Raw genomic sequence first — 14,649 nt, 5'->3', positions numbered from 1 at the left:
TAGTTAACTTCGTATTTTGTAGCTGGGAAGAGAAGTATCCAACTGATGTGAACCATGAACCCCTTAGGAAAACAGAAAATACATAGATTCACAGCTTCTCAGAATACAAATTAAATATTTAGTGTACAGGCTGGATCCCTCTAAATGGAGAGTGTCTGAGGTAATCATGGCATCTTTATGTACAGGCAATTTACTATGCGAAATAATGGGCAGCTAATGTAAAGAGACAATACAGTACTTTTATTTCAGTCAAAGGAAGAGAACTGTATGATCAGTGGACTTTGTAATTGTGGGAGTGCAAGGTCAGGGAATCCAGCTTCACTTTGTCAAAGGAATTTCTGATAGTACCAGAAGGCAATGGGGTGGACTGAAGTATACACAGGTTATATTTATTAGCTAGTTTATTGGCCTGTTGGTGGCTGTGTAAGTGGGTATAGAATCAGGGTGTAGAATCAGAAGACTGACATGTTTTGTAATGCTTGATGCACACAGGCAAAAGTATTCAAAAATTTGACCTTTTGCAATGAGCTGCACACTACCAAATGTTTTTAGACCAGGAAAATAATACACTTGTATGGTGATGTTGGAAGGGGTATAGTGACCTAGTTATCAACTGCTAGCACTGTGGGGGAAGCAGTGCCTAAGTCCATTGTCTCAGTGTGTTCCTTGGAGTATGTTGTGTGCATTGACCTTCACTATGGATTTACAGCTACTTAGTTATGCAGTACTACTGAAAATACTGGTACTTCTTTACAGGTAGTTGCATGTTGCCCTTAACTTTCATTTGGAAATACCTGTTCTTCAAAAACAACTGTGTCCTGTTTAAAGAAATTCTAAACCAAGAGATGAGTCTTTATACTTTTAAGCATTCAATGTAAGAACAGACCATGGATAACTGCATGCAGATCCTTTCACAGAAATGTTATACTCTGAGATGACAGGAAGACATTCCCTCTACCAGACTGCTAAGAGGCATTCTTAATCTCATTTTTGCTCTTGACATTCCCTGGATTCCCTCAGATAGCTGGGACTGATTGGCAGAAGTTTATCAGTATGTTTGAAGTGATCTCAAAATAATTTTATATCACTCCTGAAAATCAGGACCATTTGGGCATACATGTACATATTAGCTCACTGCACATATTAAGAAAACACGGCCTTAACTATACTCTCACTGCTGATTTGTCATTTATCACAAATGCTTCCAGTAAGTGTCAAGAGTTTCTGGAAAAACATGGTTTGAGACCTATTAAAGGGGAATGTTCAGTGAGTCTCAAGATAGAAGCCAAAAAAGAAGGAAGGCCTATGGAGAATATATGCAGACATAAAGATGATGGAGAGGGTCCTACAAGACACAAAATGAAAGGCAGGCAAAGATGCCCAAAGTGTTTTTGTGGTCTGGAAGGCAGCCAAAGAAGCATTGATTTATTAAAGAGCAGCATCATAGCCTCCTTTTCTCCATGTGATGGTGCCATTAGAGCTCTTAGCGCAGTCTCTGATTTCCTTGATAATGACGAGTAGGAATTTCAAACAAAACACCAAAAGAAGATCCTGAAGCCAGTTATTTCTCAGATCTACACCACTGCCAGGCCATCCACTTTGGCTCTGTAGCTGACTGGAGAATTCAGTATGTAAAGTATCTGCCGGGGATTGCACAGCTGAGTTCCCTGCTTATTAAATACAACACCTACTTGTGTTAAGAGCACCTGACCACTTATGCCCTTAGGCTTCTGCACACTTCAATCATGATGTTGTATGCAAAAATTAGCTTCAGTTTTCACAAGCCTGGAGATGGGCAATACCCACCTTCATCAGGACTTGGTTGCAGAGCCCCTTCTAATACAGTGAGGAAAACAACAGAGATTGTGGGAAGCAGGGCTAATTCTTGCACTCTTCCTAAGAAGACAAGATTTCAGGTGCAGAGGAGCAGATTTTTGCCTTAGCCACATGGGTGCTGTAACAGTGCTGCTTGACATCAGCAGTGGTGCTGCTGGCAGCCTTGAAGGAGAAGGTGCCCTCTAGATATGCATGTCCCTCACCAAATCACAGCAATGATACAACTGACCCTCAGATACGAGGCTGTTAGTGCCTGGTTAAAAAACAAGTGTTGACAAGGAAAGCATGAATTTGTTTTGTCAGATATACAGTCAAAAATAACTAATGATAGATTTGCTGTGATAAGTTCTATATGATGGCTTTGCTGAAAGATCGGCTGTTTCATGATTGACTGCATTAATATAAGTGATAAAACTGATCCCTTTGTTATCATCTAGTGCATAAAGACTTCAGGATTTAAGAAGCCTGCACTAAATAACAAAGCAATTTATAAACTCATAAACTGAAAATTACAGGGAAGTAGTTCTTAAGTCATTGGTAATAGTAATCTTTTTATTAGTGATGATTATCAGATGTTAACCCCTACTCTCCTTTTTGAAGTAAAATCTTACCTTAGGAAGGTTGCAATTATTTAAAAATAATGAAGTCATGGACATAATTCTTTATTAATTTACTGTGCAAGTGAGGGAAGTTTTATTTATTTATTTAGCTAGATTTCATTCCTCCCTCTAACCCCATCAGGTCCCTACATTCCCTAATGCAAACTGATCTATCCTTTCGCAAGCAGAAAGGTGTTGGCTTATGTTATAGCTGAAGAACAGTATTGGCTCTACTGCTGGGTGAAAGATCATTATCCAAAGCAAATTTCAGTGTAGTATCTTGAAAAGAGAATCTTCCTGTATTTCAATAAACAGATAATAGTTAGCAATACTTGGTTTCATATTAGCCTGTCTTAAGGAGAATATAATTGTGTCCTACTGTGTAAAGGGAAATACACTGTCCCAGATTTTAAAGAATGCATTATGATTGTAAGACTTCTCTGTGTTCTCTTGAATCAAAGATTTTACAGGTAATGGAAAAAGGATCTTGACTAGAGCTAAGCAAACATTTGCCAGGAGATAATTTTTCCGATGTTATTAACTTCTTTTTCTGAACAAGAGTATCCTGAGTTACTACATTCATTCATTCATTCAACCTTTTTCTACCAATATTAGTTCTCAAGGAATAGACAAATGAAGAGCCACTTGTTACCAGTACTCAATATTTGATATCCAGCTTGCTTTGTTCAAGTGTGAATCCTTACATGCTGAAACAGATGTTTCTTTTTTTTCATCTGCATAAGCATAATCTCTAAAATCAAGATGAAGATTTAAAAAAAGCCTATGGGCGTTATCTGGAAGAAAGCTGTAGAAATGCACTAACATTTCAAAGAATCACAGAATCCTAGGGGTTGTTGGAAGGGACCTCGAAAGATCATCTAGTCCAACCCCCCAGCCAGAGCAGGGTCACCTAGAGCACATCACACAGGAACGTGTCCAGGCGGGTTTTGAATGTCTCCAGTGAAGGAGACTCCACAACCTCTCTGGGCAGCCTGTTCCAGTGCTCTGTCACTCTCACAGTAAAGAAGTTCTTCCTGTTATTCACACAGAACCTCCTATGCTCCAGTTTGCATCCATTGCCCCTAGTCCTATTACTGGTCACCACTGAAAAAAGCTCGGCTCCATCGTCCTGACACTCACCCTTTATGTATTTGTAACCATGGATGAGGTCACCCCTCAGTCTCCTTTTCTCCAAGCTAATGAGATCCAGCTCCCTCAGCCTTTCCTCGTAAGGGAGATGTTCCATTTCAGGAAATGTAGTTAAAACCATGTTTTCTAATAGCCAGTAAATTCTGATCCTCCTGTCCTCGTGTCAATTCTTAGGGAATGTATTTTGCAAGTCTTCATTATCCTTTCACAGATGTTATTCTAAATAAAGTCAAATCCCTCACCATCCCATAGTGATGATCCCTATGATCATGACTGAAGCTGGAACCCAGTTATGACAGCTAAAAAACAGGAAGAGAGAATGTGAGGTTCTCCTGTGGCTGTCAAGGTTTTCCATGTCAGAACTACTGTCTGAGTCTGTTCTCAATGAAAATAGTGGAGAAGCAGCAACAGTACAGCGCCTGTCATTGAGCTAATGGCAAGGATTGAGCTATTACCAGTCAAATAATGATCTCTAATAATTTGATTTAATTATAGTCTGATAGTTACCCTAAGAGTCTTGTCAGGATGGAGTGTTTGGATGTTGGAATAAATAGGCAGCACTTTGTTACAGAAACGGCACTAATTAAGTGTGCATACCAAAAAAAGAGGTCAGACCCCTCAATTTTTTTCCCATCATTTTGCTATGCTAAGAAAAGGAAAGCAAGTTCCGTATTTGTGGTTTTAAGGGGAACTATGAACTGTGTAAATCCCACAGATATGTCACGGGGTCTAGGATCAGAGGCAGCTCCTATCTGTCACCATCCTGCTTGTCACTCCTTGGACGATACACAGAGTGCAATTCATCAGACAGAAATCCTGACTCAATATTTTAAATTGTGGTGATGTCTAATGATCAATCAGATTGTTGGCTGGTTGCTACTCCGCGTTTCCTAGGACAGTATTCTGAACTTGCTGTTACAGCAAATGAACATAGAAAATAATTTCTTGCATCAGAAGCAACAGAAAAGTTAAAGTAATAGAAATTAATTGAAAATGGAAAAAGTATGTGGGCTGAAAACACAGAATAGTTTAGAAACCAATGGAACTATACATAAGTTTACACTTCTATTGCTCTTCTACAGTTATGCTAAAATCCAAAAAGCAAAAGCCAAATAAACCAGCAAAACCCCCTTAAAACTGCAGTGAATTAAGAGCAGATTAAAGGCTTCTTTTGTTAGCATACCTCCTAAATATTGGTCATTTTTCATTTCATAAATAGCCATGATCGATGAGGCTGTAGAGTGTGGAAATTAAGCAAAAACACAAATATTTCTAGCTCTCCAAATGTTTCCAATTATGTTGGTACTCCGTGTAAATTATGTGAGATTTTAGTGTTGTTGCACCTCATGTATCATGTGCCTGGTTGGTATCTTTTCTTGGTGAAGAAGCCTAAGGAAAAAACCTGAAGTTCATCACGAATAATGTCAGCATAATCATTACCATCACATTCCCTCCCTCCTTTATGAAGCATTTATAACAAAAAAATTAACCCACCTCGCTGCCTGTTTGAATTCTAAAGTTCTAAGACTTTAGTTGAAAACAGATCCATTGAAGTCAACACAAGTTTTGTCTTTGCAATCTGTGAGTCAAAAATATTATTTTAATACCCTTCTACATGTTTATAGAACACCTAGCAAAATAGGGATTGTACCATTTAGCACTGAGATTACTTTAATATTCCTAGGAATCTTCAATATCCTGCAAGACAAGAAACTTAGTCTGCATTTTCTTATCTTCCAATGCAGTAAGCAATATTGATGCTATTTCCAATCTTCTGTGTCATTAATAAATATGCCAAGATCTGTCCATGAATTATGGCCTTTTAATAAGGTAATGGAACTCCTAGAATCTAGACCTTGATTTTTTAAAATCTGAGTTGCTTAGGTGCCAGTAAGAATGTGCTGATCATAGATGCAACTAATCTTGATTAATTATGATTACACAATTTATTATTTCTTCTTTACTATTATAAACTATTTTTACTGTATACTTAATATCTTACCAATTCTCTGTGATTACATAAGCAAAATATTTATTGTTCTGATTGATTATAAGAGTTAAGGCTGTGATACAAGCTGGTACAGAAATGCCATGCTCTGAAGCTAAAATACCTGTCAATGCCCTTATAGAAGAGCCTCATATGTTTAAATTTTAGGTGCAAAAAACCAGAGTAACATACCTGTTTTCAGTCTTCTTTTTATCAACATTTTTCTACCTGTGCAGAAACTAAAGATGATCTAACGAACAAAGCATTTAATAATAGCTGTATTAAAAATAAAACACTTCAAATGAATGGTTTTGTGTAGCAGCATTAGAAATTGTTCCACTTGTTTGAAGGAATAAGATATGAAGAATTGATTGAGTAGCCCATTTAATAATGAAGAGAATTTAGAATACAGAAAGATTAGTTGAGAGCCTTGGGACACAATCCACTGAAGTTTTATATGCTGCCTGTGCTTAAAAACAGGCAAATTTTGATATAAAAGTGATTTATAGGCAAGAGCTGTGCACAGTCTTTTATCATATTAATAAAATCTTTAACCAGTTTTTGAAAATTCTAAAGCTTTGTGTGTTCAGTTCAGATGCACAGATCAGAAAGAACTGCTGGCTGGCAGATGTGCAGATACATTATCAGAAAATGTATTTTCAGCTTAACCAATATAATCTGATTCATTCTAACGTGATCTTTCAAGTTTATTATAGTGTAATTGAATACAGAAGAACACAGTGCACTATACAGTAGACGAAATGAGGTGAAAGTGTACAGCTTAAAGGTGACCAGGTTAGGCCTGCTAGATTGCTAAATGTTGCTGGTTAAATTGGCAGATGATTTAAACAATCGAAACAGTAAACAAAAGGCTGTTCTCTTCCATTCGAAGACTACTTTTGTGAAGTGGCTTTACTTCATGAAATTGCACTAAACTTGTTTCAATATATATTGTCCTTGAATATTACTGTAAAAGTTATCACTTTAGTAATAGGTACATTAAACCTTTCTCATCTGCTTCCACTAAAATAGGCAAAAACCTTTTATCTGGACATATTTAGTGGATCTAACTTAAATAGCCCTGTGTGTACGTATGTATCTGTTTATCTATCTAATATTCTTTATATAAATCTTATAATTAAGTATCACATGAATTAATTGTTTCAGTTTCCTATGTTAAATCAGCTTTGAAATGTTAGTGGTATGGCAGTTGGCAGTTATTTTTCTTTTGAATTCACACCAGTGGCAGGAGTCTTTAAGACTCTCCTGATTACCATTTGTTTAGCAGTAAGGATTTTAGTGGGCTCCCCCTAGTCCTGCTTTCCTGTTATGTCTCCTTGTTATAGGCTGTTTCAGCAGGTGCCTATCCATTTGCCACCTGCCCTGGTGCAGTGAATGATTATGCAATTTAGTTAATGCATTTTAATTATTTAGGTGACATTTTACCTTGTATGGTTAGGCTGAATGTGTAAATTGACTGCAGTCTTTAGTTAAAAAGACAATTTTTTTGTCTGAAGAAGTGCACAGTCTGTGACCAAAGATAATGAGTAAGTAAGCAAACATAAAATAAGACAAAAGTTCTCTTTCAACTCATTCTCATGCCCATTTTTATACCTCCTCTTTTAATTTATTCACGGATTTATCATTATGTATACACTATAGTAGTTGATGCACTTAGTAGACAGTGTTTGTACTTTGCTACATAAATAGCCAAAGCGTATTACAGTAACAGCATGATGGGCTGCCAGTTCACAGGGTTAGGGATGATTTTTCAAGACCAGTAACACAGCCTAAGAAGTGACCAAGGCTTATCTCCATTATACTGTAAAATTGTTTCTCACCTGAGGATGCTGTCAATCAATTTACTAAATGTATTGTGCATTACAATGAGACAGGTTAAACAAGTTAAACATACTTCCTTGCAGCAAACACTAAAAGTCTAAGCTGCAATCTGAAAACCCTGAATCCCTTGCATACACGTTCCTGTGCATAAAGTGCCTTCAACTTAACCCAAAAACCACCAACAAATTCAGTTCTCTGTAGTAGCCTTTGTTACATACACGTCACAATTATTTCTCATTTTGATTTTAAAATACATATTGTGGCAATGAAAAAAACTAAAAAAAAAAATAAATCAGCACAGACACTTTTACTATCATCTGATTTACTGTTTGCATTTCTCTGTTCCTCACATTGGCTGTTATCTCCCAGCAGTACTAACAGCAGCAGCAATAACACCATGAAGTCAGTAGATGGCTGTAGAAAAGTATGTTGAACACTCCTGTGTTAGAGTAATAAGATTGGGAAAGGCCTTGACCTGACTGGATGCGGCTTTTATCTGAAGTACATTTAAAGAGATAAAGGAGAAGCAGGGTGCAGTACATGTTCCTTTCTTTTCTGTAGGAGCTTTGCTTTGAGTTTAAAAATTTTTCAAATGCAGGATTTGTGAACTGGGTCCTTTAGCAAGGAGAGGTAATGGCTTGAGTGCCACTGGAGTCACCTGCTAGCCTCTGGTGATTTTTTTGTTTTTTCCTCCCCTCAAGACATCTTAGAAATTCTCCTATAAATTCCTACAGAGGGGGAGTCTGTAGATCCCATAATAACAATCAGGAAGTGGTATATTCTCATTTATTTATTTATTTATTACTACTATTTTTTTTTTTAGGTTGTGTTTTTTTTTTTTTTCTTTCTCTCCAATGTAGTTGGCTGCCTTTAGTGCACGGACCTGCTCATTAAATAGATACACCAAGAATTGTTACCTAAGCAAGCTTGACAGTAAAGAAAGGACAGACTGAGTTAGGGAGAAAAAGGGAAGAAAAAAAGACAGCCTGAAGCAAGTCACTTCACACGCAGAAAGAGCCACTGAACGAATGCTATTCTCATAAACTAACCAAAAAAAAAACCTTGTATAAGAAAAGAAGAGAACTGTGAGGACTTGACAGAAAAAGGCAAGATTTTCTACCCACCCTTTTCAGTTTTCCTTCCAGACACACTTGGTGAAGTAAGGAGACTTCTGTTTGCTGACAGACCCCTTGATTTCTTTCAAGATGATGATGTATTTGTGGGTAGGTAGTGTCTCTCTCCATGTCAATCTTTTATTAATAAATTAAGATTGTAGATTTTAACCTATATTTGCAGCATGTTTTTTAATATGTAAAGCTATATGTATACTGCAGGAGAGCTTAGCACAGCTAGTGTACAGTACATGTGCTTGCATTTCCAATGGGAGTTTATACAAACTGTTTCATTAACATTAAGCTGCAATTTATTTTCAGGGTTTGTAGGATATGGAATAGTGCACTGCTTTCTTTTAATTGCCTTAGAAAATGCTAAAATTGTACTTGCAAGATTCACTGTATGGTTCAGCCGTGAAACAAATGCTCTATCACTTGTGGATGCTCAGAATTTGCTTTTTTTGTAAGAAAAGAAACAATGTGATTAAAACTTCTGGTTTGTTACTTTATCTAGTTGTGTTTATATTAGTTGTCACAGTCCTCCTTGGCTTTTGAAGTTTCTGGCAATTGACAACTGCAGATAGAGAAACAGAATGTACTTATTCCTGTGATTTTTATTTTCAGCATTGTTCAGATTCCTTGCAGCAAAATCTGCTCACCTTAAAAATAATGTTGTGCTATGACATGTATTTTGTTAATTAGTGAAACTATTAACCTGTTAATTAATCTGGGTTTAGATAGGAACGTTTTTTCTTAAAAAAAAAAAAACAACACAAAGAACCAGAAAGCCCACAAATAAATCACTGAATGAATATGCATACTTAAAAAGCATTTCTGTGTTCCTCTTCAAAGCCTGTACATCTTCTGGGAAAATATTTTAAACTAATCTCATCTGACGATCTGTTTATTTATTTAATTTAAATCTATGTAAAAATAGCCTTGCTGCTAATCTGGGCCACCTCTGCAAAACAGGCTGCATAGGAGCAACATTTAAGTCTTAGAGATATTATCAGTAAATCACTACCGGTCATGTAAATTGCTTGTAGCTCATGCTGTAAATCTCCCTTTGCAATTCCTTTTAGTTTCTCTTGACCATCCAATGTATTGTAGTAACTTTTGCCATCTGTGCAAAAGGCACTGTATGCTGACTTTTAAGTTTCTTATTTCAGTTCTTTGACCTGTGCTATCATTTCAGTGTCTCACCAATCACTGAGCCTTATGATTGTCTTTTTTTTTTCCTCCGTTCTTTAGTACAAATCACTTCTACTTTCACAAGCAAGTATCTGTGCATGTAAAGTGACCCAGATTTCTGCATATTTTTAACCCTTACCACTATTCTTTTTTGAAGCTATATTTTTGCTAATGCAAGGATTAATTTCCTCCTATGTTTAGCTTAATAATTCAGATTACTTAATCACAGTAGTATATTTTTCATTGAACACTCTTGTATTCTGCTGTTGCAGTTAACATCATCCAAAAGAGAGAGACTGTAAAAATTTGAGGATAAACCCTTTTTTCTGACATGCACAATTGTTTCTTTGTGGCACTAGCTAAAACTGTTTAAAAGCTAAGGACTCTTCCCCCCTAGCAGCCCAAGACTGTGAACCTTTGTTAACTGGAAAACTTAGCTAAATACATTTTATTACAGGTAACTGTAAGACTTCTGTTATCTCCAATGTGTTGCATTCTGTATTATTTATCAACTTTCCTATTTTTCTTTTATATGCTTCAAGCAAAAAATGCAGTTATAAGCAGTTTCTGATGGCACCACTTGCTGGTTCCCAAAGCTTCCAGTAATTAATATTTGACATTTACATATCTATTCCTGCCATTTCTATTTTGTCCTTTTTACTTACATGTTATGATGTTTCATTTTGTTTTGGTTTGGTTTTTTTATTAGCAGAGTTGACTATATGAAGAGAATGCTTGTCTCTTTTTTGACACTACTACACCTAGGTGTTAAGCATTCTTACCATTTTTAATTTAACTTTCCTATTCTAAGTTATTTTTAAAAAATCTCCAAATAAGATTAGTAGGGAGAAGCAGAGAATGAGCTTCATGGTTTTTTTATATCAGAACAGTATTACTTTTTTGTTCTGTGGAAAAGAGATGAGTTCTATTCATAGAAAACTTACTGTATGGTTTTTAAACTCTGTGCACATTAAGTGCACATGTGTATGTATGTGCCTGTAAAAGATGCAGTATGTAAACGAGGCTTTTAACATAAGCCATTGCAATGAGTAAACTCACAGCAGCATTTTAAATGTTTTCTCCTGGCACCACATCAATATTTTATACAATTATATAAAAGCTCCTCAGCAGTATTATTAAAATTTAAAGTAGCCAACTTGTGTGAAAACGTAGTCTTCCCTTTTTTAAAAGGTGTACAATAAATATATTTCTCTTCATTGACAGAGATTTTTTTTCATACTATTCACTCCTTCATGTGGCAGTGTTTACCTTTTGTTTCATTCCATGTATAATTTAGAGGATTTTGCAACAAGACAAATTGCAGTTTCTTTGCCATTTTTAATGTCTTCCTATTTAGTATCCTGTAAAAGGTGGGGTTTTTTTAATTTCTGCTGTTGCTGATGTCAAGTTTCTTTTATGGCAAGCAAACTGAATGTGTTCAGCTAACTAAATCAAAATGTTCTGCATGAATGCAGTGTGTAGCCAGTAATGCAGACTGTGGAATGGAACAGTCTTGATTAGTTGTTTTTAAATACTAATTTCAAGATTTCAGGAAGAAAGATTTTAGTACTATTAACCTTATCAAAGGAAATCCATATTTGTTGACAGGCCAAGTAATTTAAGCAATGCTTTTAGTCTCCTCCTCTAGAAAAAGGAGAACTTTTTTTAGTCTAGTACTTTCAGGTACAGACACCTGTGCTGTAGGAATCAGAGTTCATCAATATCCAAATTCATATTGACCAATAAACTTACAGGACCTTCAGCTTTTACTGATTTAGGGACTACAGCTGAAATCCTGAAGTCAAAAGCAACTGTACTCTCTCTAGAGGGTAAATGTAGACCCTTTAATTTCCTGATCCTGCTGCAGTATAATACACCTTTCTTCCCTGTACAAGATTGTTGCAATGATGATGCTAGGTGTTCTTGATCCCTGCAGATTATAATTCACATTTTATAGTGTAACGCAACTCAGAAAAGATGTTTCCATTTTCCCAGAATGTAAACAGTAAGTGATTTATTTTTTTCAGTTAGAGTGCTGCAAAGTTGCTGACCTCTGTGTAACTTGGAAATAGACAACTGCCAGTGGGGTTGATGGTTGAAAGCAGAAACTGCTCAGAATCTTTTACTGAATCCACACTTCCCACATCTGCTCTTTCTGTATAGTATTCTTCCTATTCTTTTTCAAACTTTGAAAAATAAGCATAATAAGCATAGTTTGTCTACTTGACAGCACTAGCAACTGCTTGTTTCACAAGCAAACAGTTCCCTGATTACTTGTTCTCCATTTGGTAGTTCTCACTGGACTATTTTAAGTTCTCATATAGCTCTTGTTCATCTTGCATATTCTGAGTCAGAAGATGAGAATTTAAAGTTACTGCATCTCATTAATAGTTTTGTCATATGGGATTAAATATCATGGTAAAAAAAACTGGAACAAAATAATTGGTAAATACATTTTAAAATATACAAATTATTGGTTTTCTATCTTTTGTTATATGCTGTGAAAATGATGAACTAAAATTACCTTTATATACCATAGTAAAATTCTATAAATTTTATAAACACCTTATTAATGTCTGATTAGTTAGAAATGTGCTTCACTCCTGTCAGTCTGCTGTTCTTTTTAATAATAGGGAATGAGTTTTCAGAAGAATTGTATAAATGTAGCAGAGAATTCAGTAGCAGCTTCAGAATAATATTTGATTGAATAAGGCAGAAAGCATGTCAGCAAATGAAATTTGGTTTTGCCCAAAACTAGAGCATGCAGACACAGAGAAAGAAATTGAAAAAATTTATATGCAACAGCAACAAGATAATTTCTTCTGGCAATAGAACATTGTTTTGACAGCTCTGAAGAATAAAGCTTTACAGTCCAATACAGAGAACTGTGTGTTGTACTTGTCTGAATTAGCAAAATAAACCTCAGCTGAACATTCAGAGAAAAGACTGGAGGAACCGGGAGTCATAGAAAGACTGTATCAGAAATGTAATGGGGATAAATATGTAGAAGTTTTAACTACTTTATGGTAGCTTATCTGGAGCTGTTGTCAGTAAGCATCTCCTGTTTAAAGACATCTTAATAGTCTGTGTCACTTCACATAATCAAAGCAGATGATATTTTATTTAGCTGAACAAAAGTCTCACTAGTTCTTATGCACTACCAAATATATGCAGACAGAGTATGACTTTCTCCTGGATTAAGGAAGTGTGTAATTTCAAGCCTAGTCAGTACACTTTGTGTATTGCTACTATAGAACAAGTCTGTAAGTGAAGCAATACAAAGGCCTTTAACTAAAGAAAATTAGAACCCTAAATAATGTGAAGATTACTAAAAAGATAAACAAAATCAGTATTTTTCACACTGATGTAAGGAGGTACAATATCCTTTGAGCGATAAAATTCTTATTAGATTTTTTTGGGTAACTTTACTGTGTATTTTGCATCATTGATATTGTGTGTGCAAAGCCAAGTATTTCTCTTTTAAATAAGGGCTTCCCAATTACATCACAGAATAAGAGAAAAATGCACTATTCACTGTGCTTAAAGAGCTACAGACACTTGAAATACAATATGAACTACACTGAAAAACTTAATGAGTATGTTGAAAACACTGCCAGTGGAACACTTCAGCAGTATAGATTATTTTGCAGAAAATTACTGAGTTATCAAAATGTTTAAATCCTTTTAGTTAAGAAAAATCAAACATATTAGCTGAAAAGCCACAGGTACCTTCAGAGTCCAAATTATCCTCATGCTGCTTTCCACTGAAACTTTGAATAAAACATGTAGCTTCATACTCTGTATCTGCTGATGTTGAATAAATACATATCTTTTATTATTAACACAAAAAATACAAAATTATTTAATAATGGAGTACGGCGATATGAATAGTAAGGCGTTTCAAGGGTATCTGACTCAATAAACTTGAATTATGAAGTATTGCAATTTATAAACCTGCAATCTTTAGGGCTGAAATGAAAGGACTGATAGAGATGTTAAATGGAAACAGGATTACAATTAGTTCAGGTAGAATCTAAGACAATTCTCAATAGGTTATCTTTTTACATTGATTGGTATATACACATAGGTTGGTTTAAAAATCATAGGTATAATAATTCATTTTGGAATGACAAAAAACTAAAAATCACAGTAACATACAAAGCATAAAAAGATTCTGCAAAATCACCTTTTTTAACATGTAGAAGACAAAGGTAATTTCAATTTGGAATATCTCACAGTAACATTTGCTCACCCAATATATTGAGTTTTGAAGGGGTTTTTTGACCTGCTACAGTATTCTGTAAAACAACATTCTATTATTTATACAGGTAACAATATGAACATGAGGAAAAAAAAAATCAGTATTATCCTCCACTATACCTACTGTTGCATAATGGTGGCTTAAGCAAGCAAGGCAGTTTTGGTTTATAACAATAATATACCTTTCTTTAGAAGCGAAGACACACACACGTGTTACTAAGTAGGACATTAAGAATTTGTGTATTGTTAATTCTTGCAGCAGAGTCAATGCATTTTGAGTAAAGCTATATGATAAGACTTATTTTCTGAAGTTGCATTAAATGCTCTGCGTGCTTTAATTACTCAACCTATTTCCCCCCTTTATTTTAGCAAGTATTTACAGTTGTCCAATTAACCTTATCTTCTTCTTGTCCCTCTTAATAGCATTGGTTTCCATCACAGATTTGAATTAACTGTGTGGATGTCTTTTTAGCAGTCTGGGGATGTTTATGTGAGGAAGGAATTAAGAAAGACTGAAATATGGTTGGGTGAGGAGGCCAGACTTCTTCTATTGCCCTTCTTATGATTATCACTGAGGGGAAATCCTTTCTAAATACCATTTCTGTGACAATCTGGGAAGCTTGGATGCTACTACATCTATAGTTGTAGAATCTTCACTTCTGTTTGAATCCTC

General features: G+C 35.4%; 1 protein-coding gene across 29 annotated transcripts in view; it reads left to right on the top strand.

The window, feature by feature from the left end:
* The window catches only part of RBFOX1 (RNA binding fox-1 homolog 1), a 1,074,031-nt gene that overhangs the window by 729,747 nt on the left and 329,635 nt on the right, over window positions 1–14,649 (top strand). Inside the window, exon 1 of one of the 29 annotated variants that reach the window (XM_051631835.1) lies at window positions 8,302–8,636. The exons of the other annotated variants lie outside the window; for them this stretch is intronic. Coding sequence (XP_051487795.1) covers window positions 8,619–8,636 — 18 coding nt within the window. The 5' untranslated portion in view covers window positions 8,302–8,618. Of the gene's footprint in view, window positions 1–8,301; window positions 8,637–14,649 lie in introns of those variants that run through there. 29 annotated transcript variants of the gene reach the window in all.

The sequence above is a fragment of the Apus apus genome, chromosome 14 (genome assembly GCF_020740795.1).
Source record: "Apus apus isolate bApuApu2 chromosome 14, bApuApu2.pri.cur, whole genome shotgun sequence".
In the NCBI taxonomy this organism is placed as follows: domain Eukaryota; kingdom Metazoa; phylum Chordata; class Aves; order Apodiformes; family Apodidae; genus Apus; species Apus apus.
Note: the sequence above shows the minus strand (reverse complement) of the source record. Positions and strands in the feature narration are given on the sequence as shown.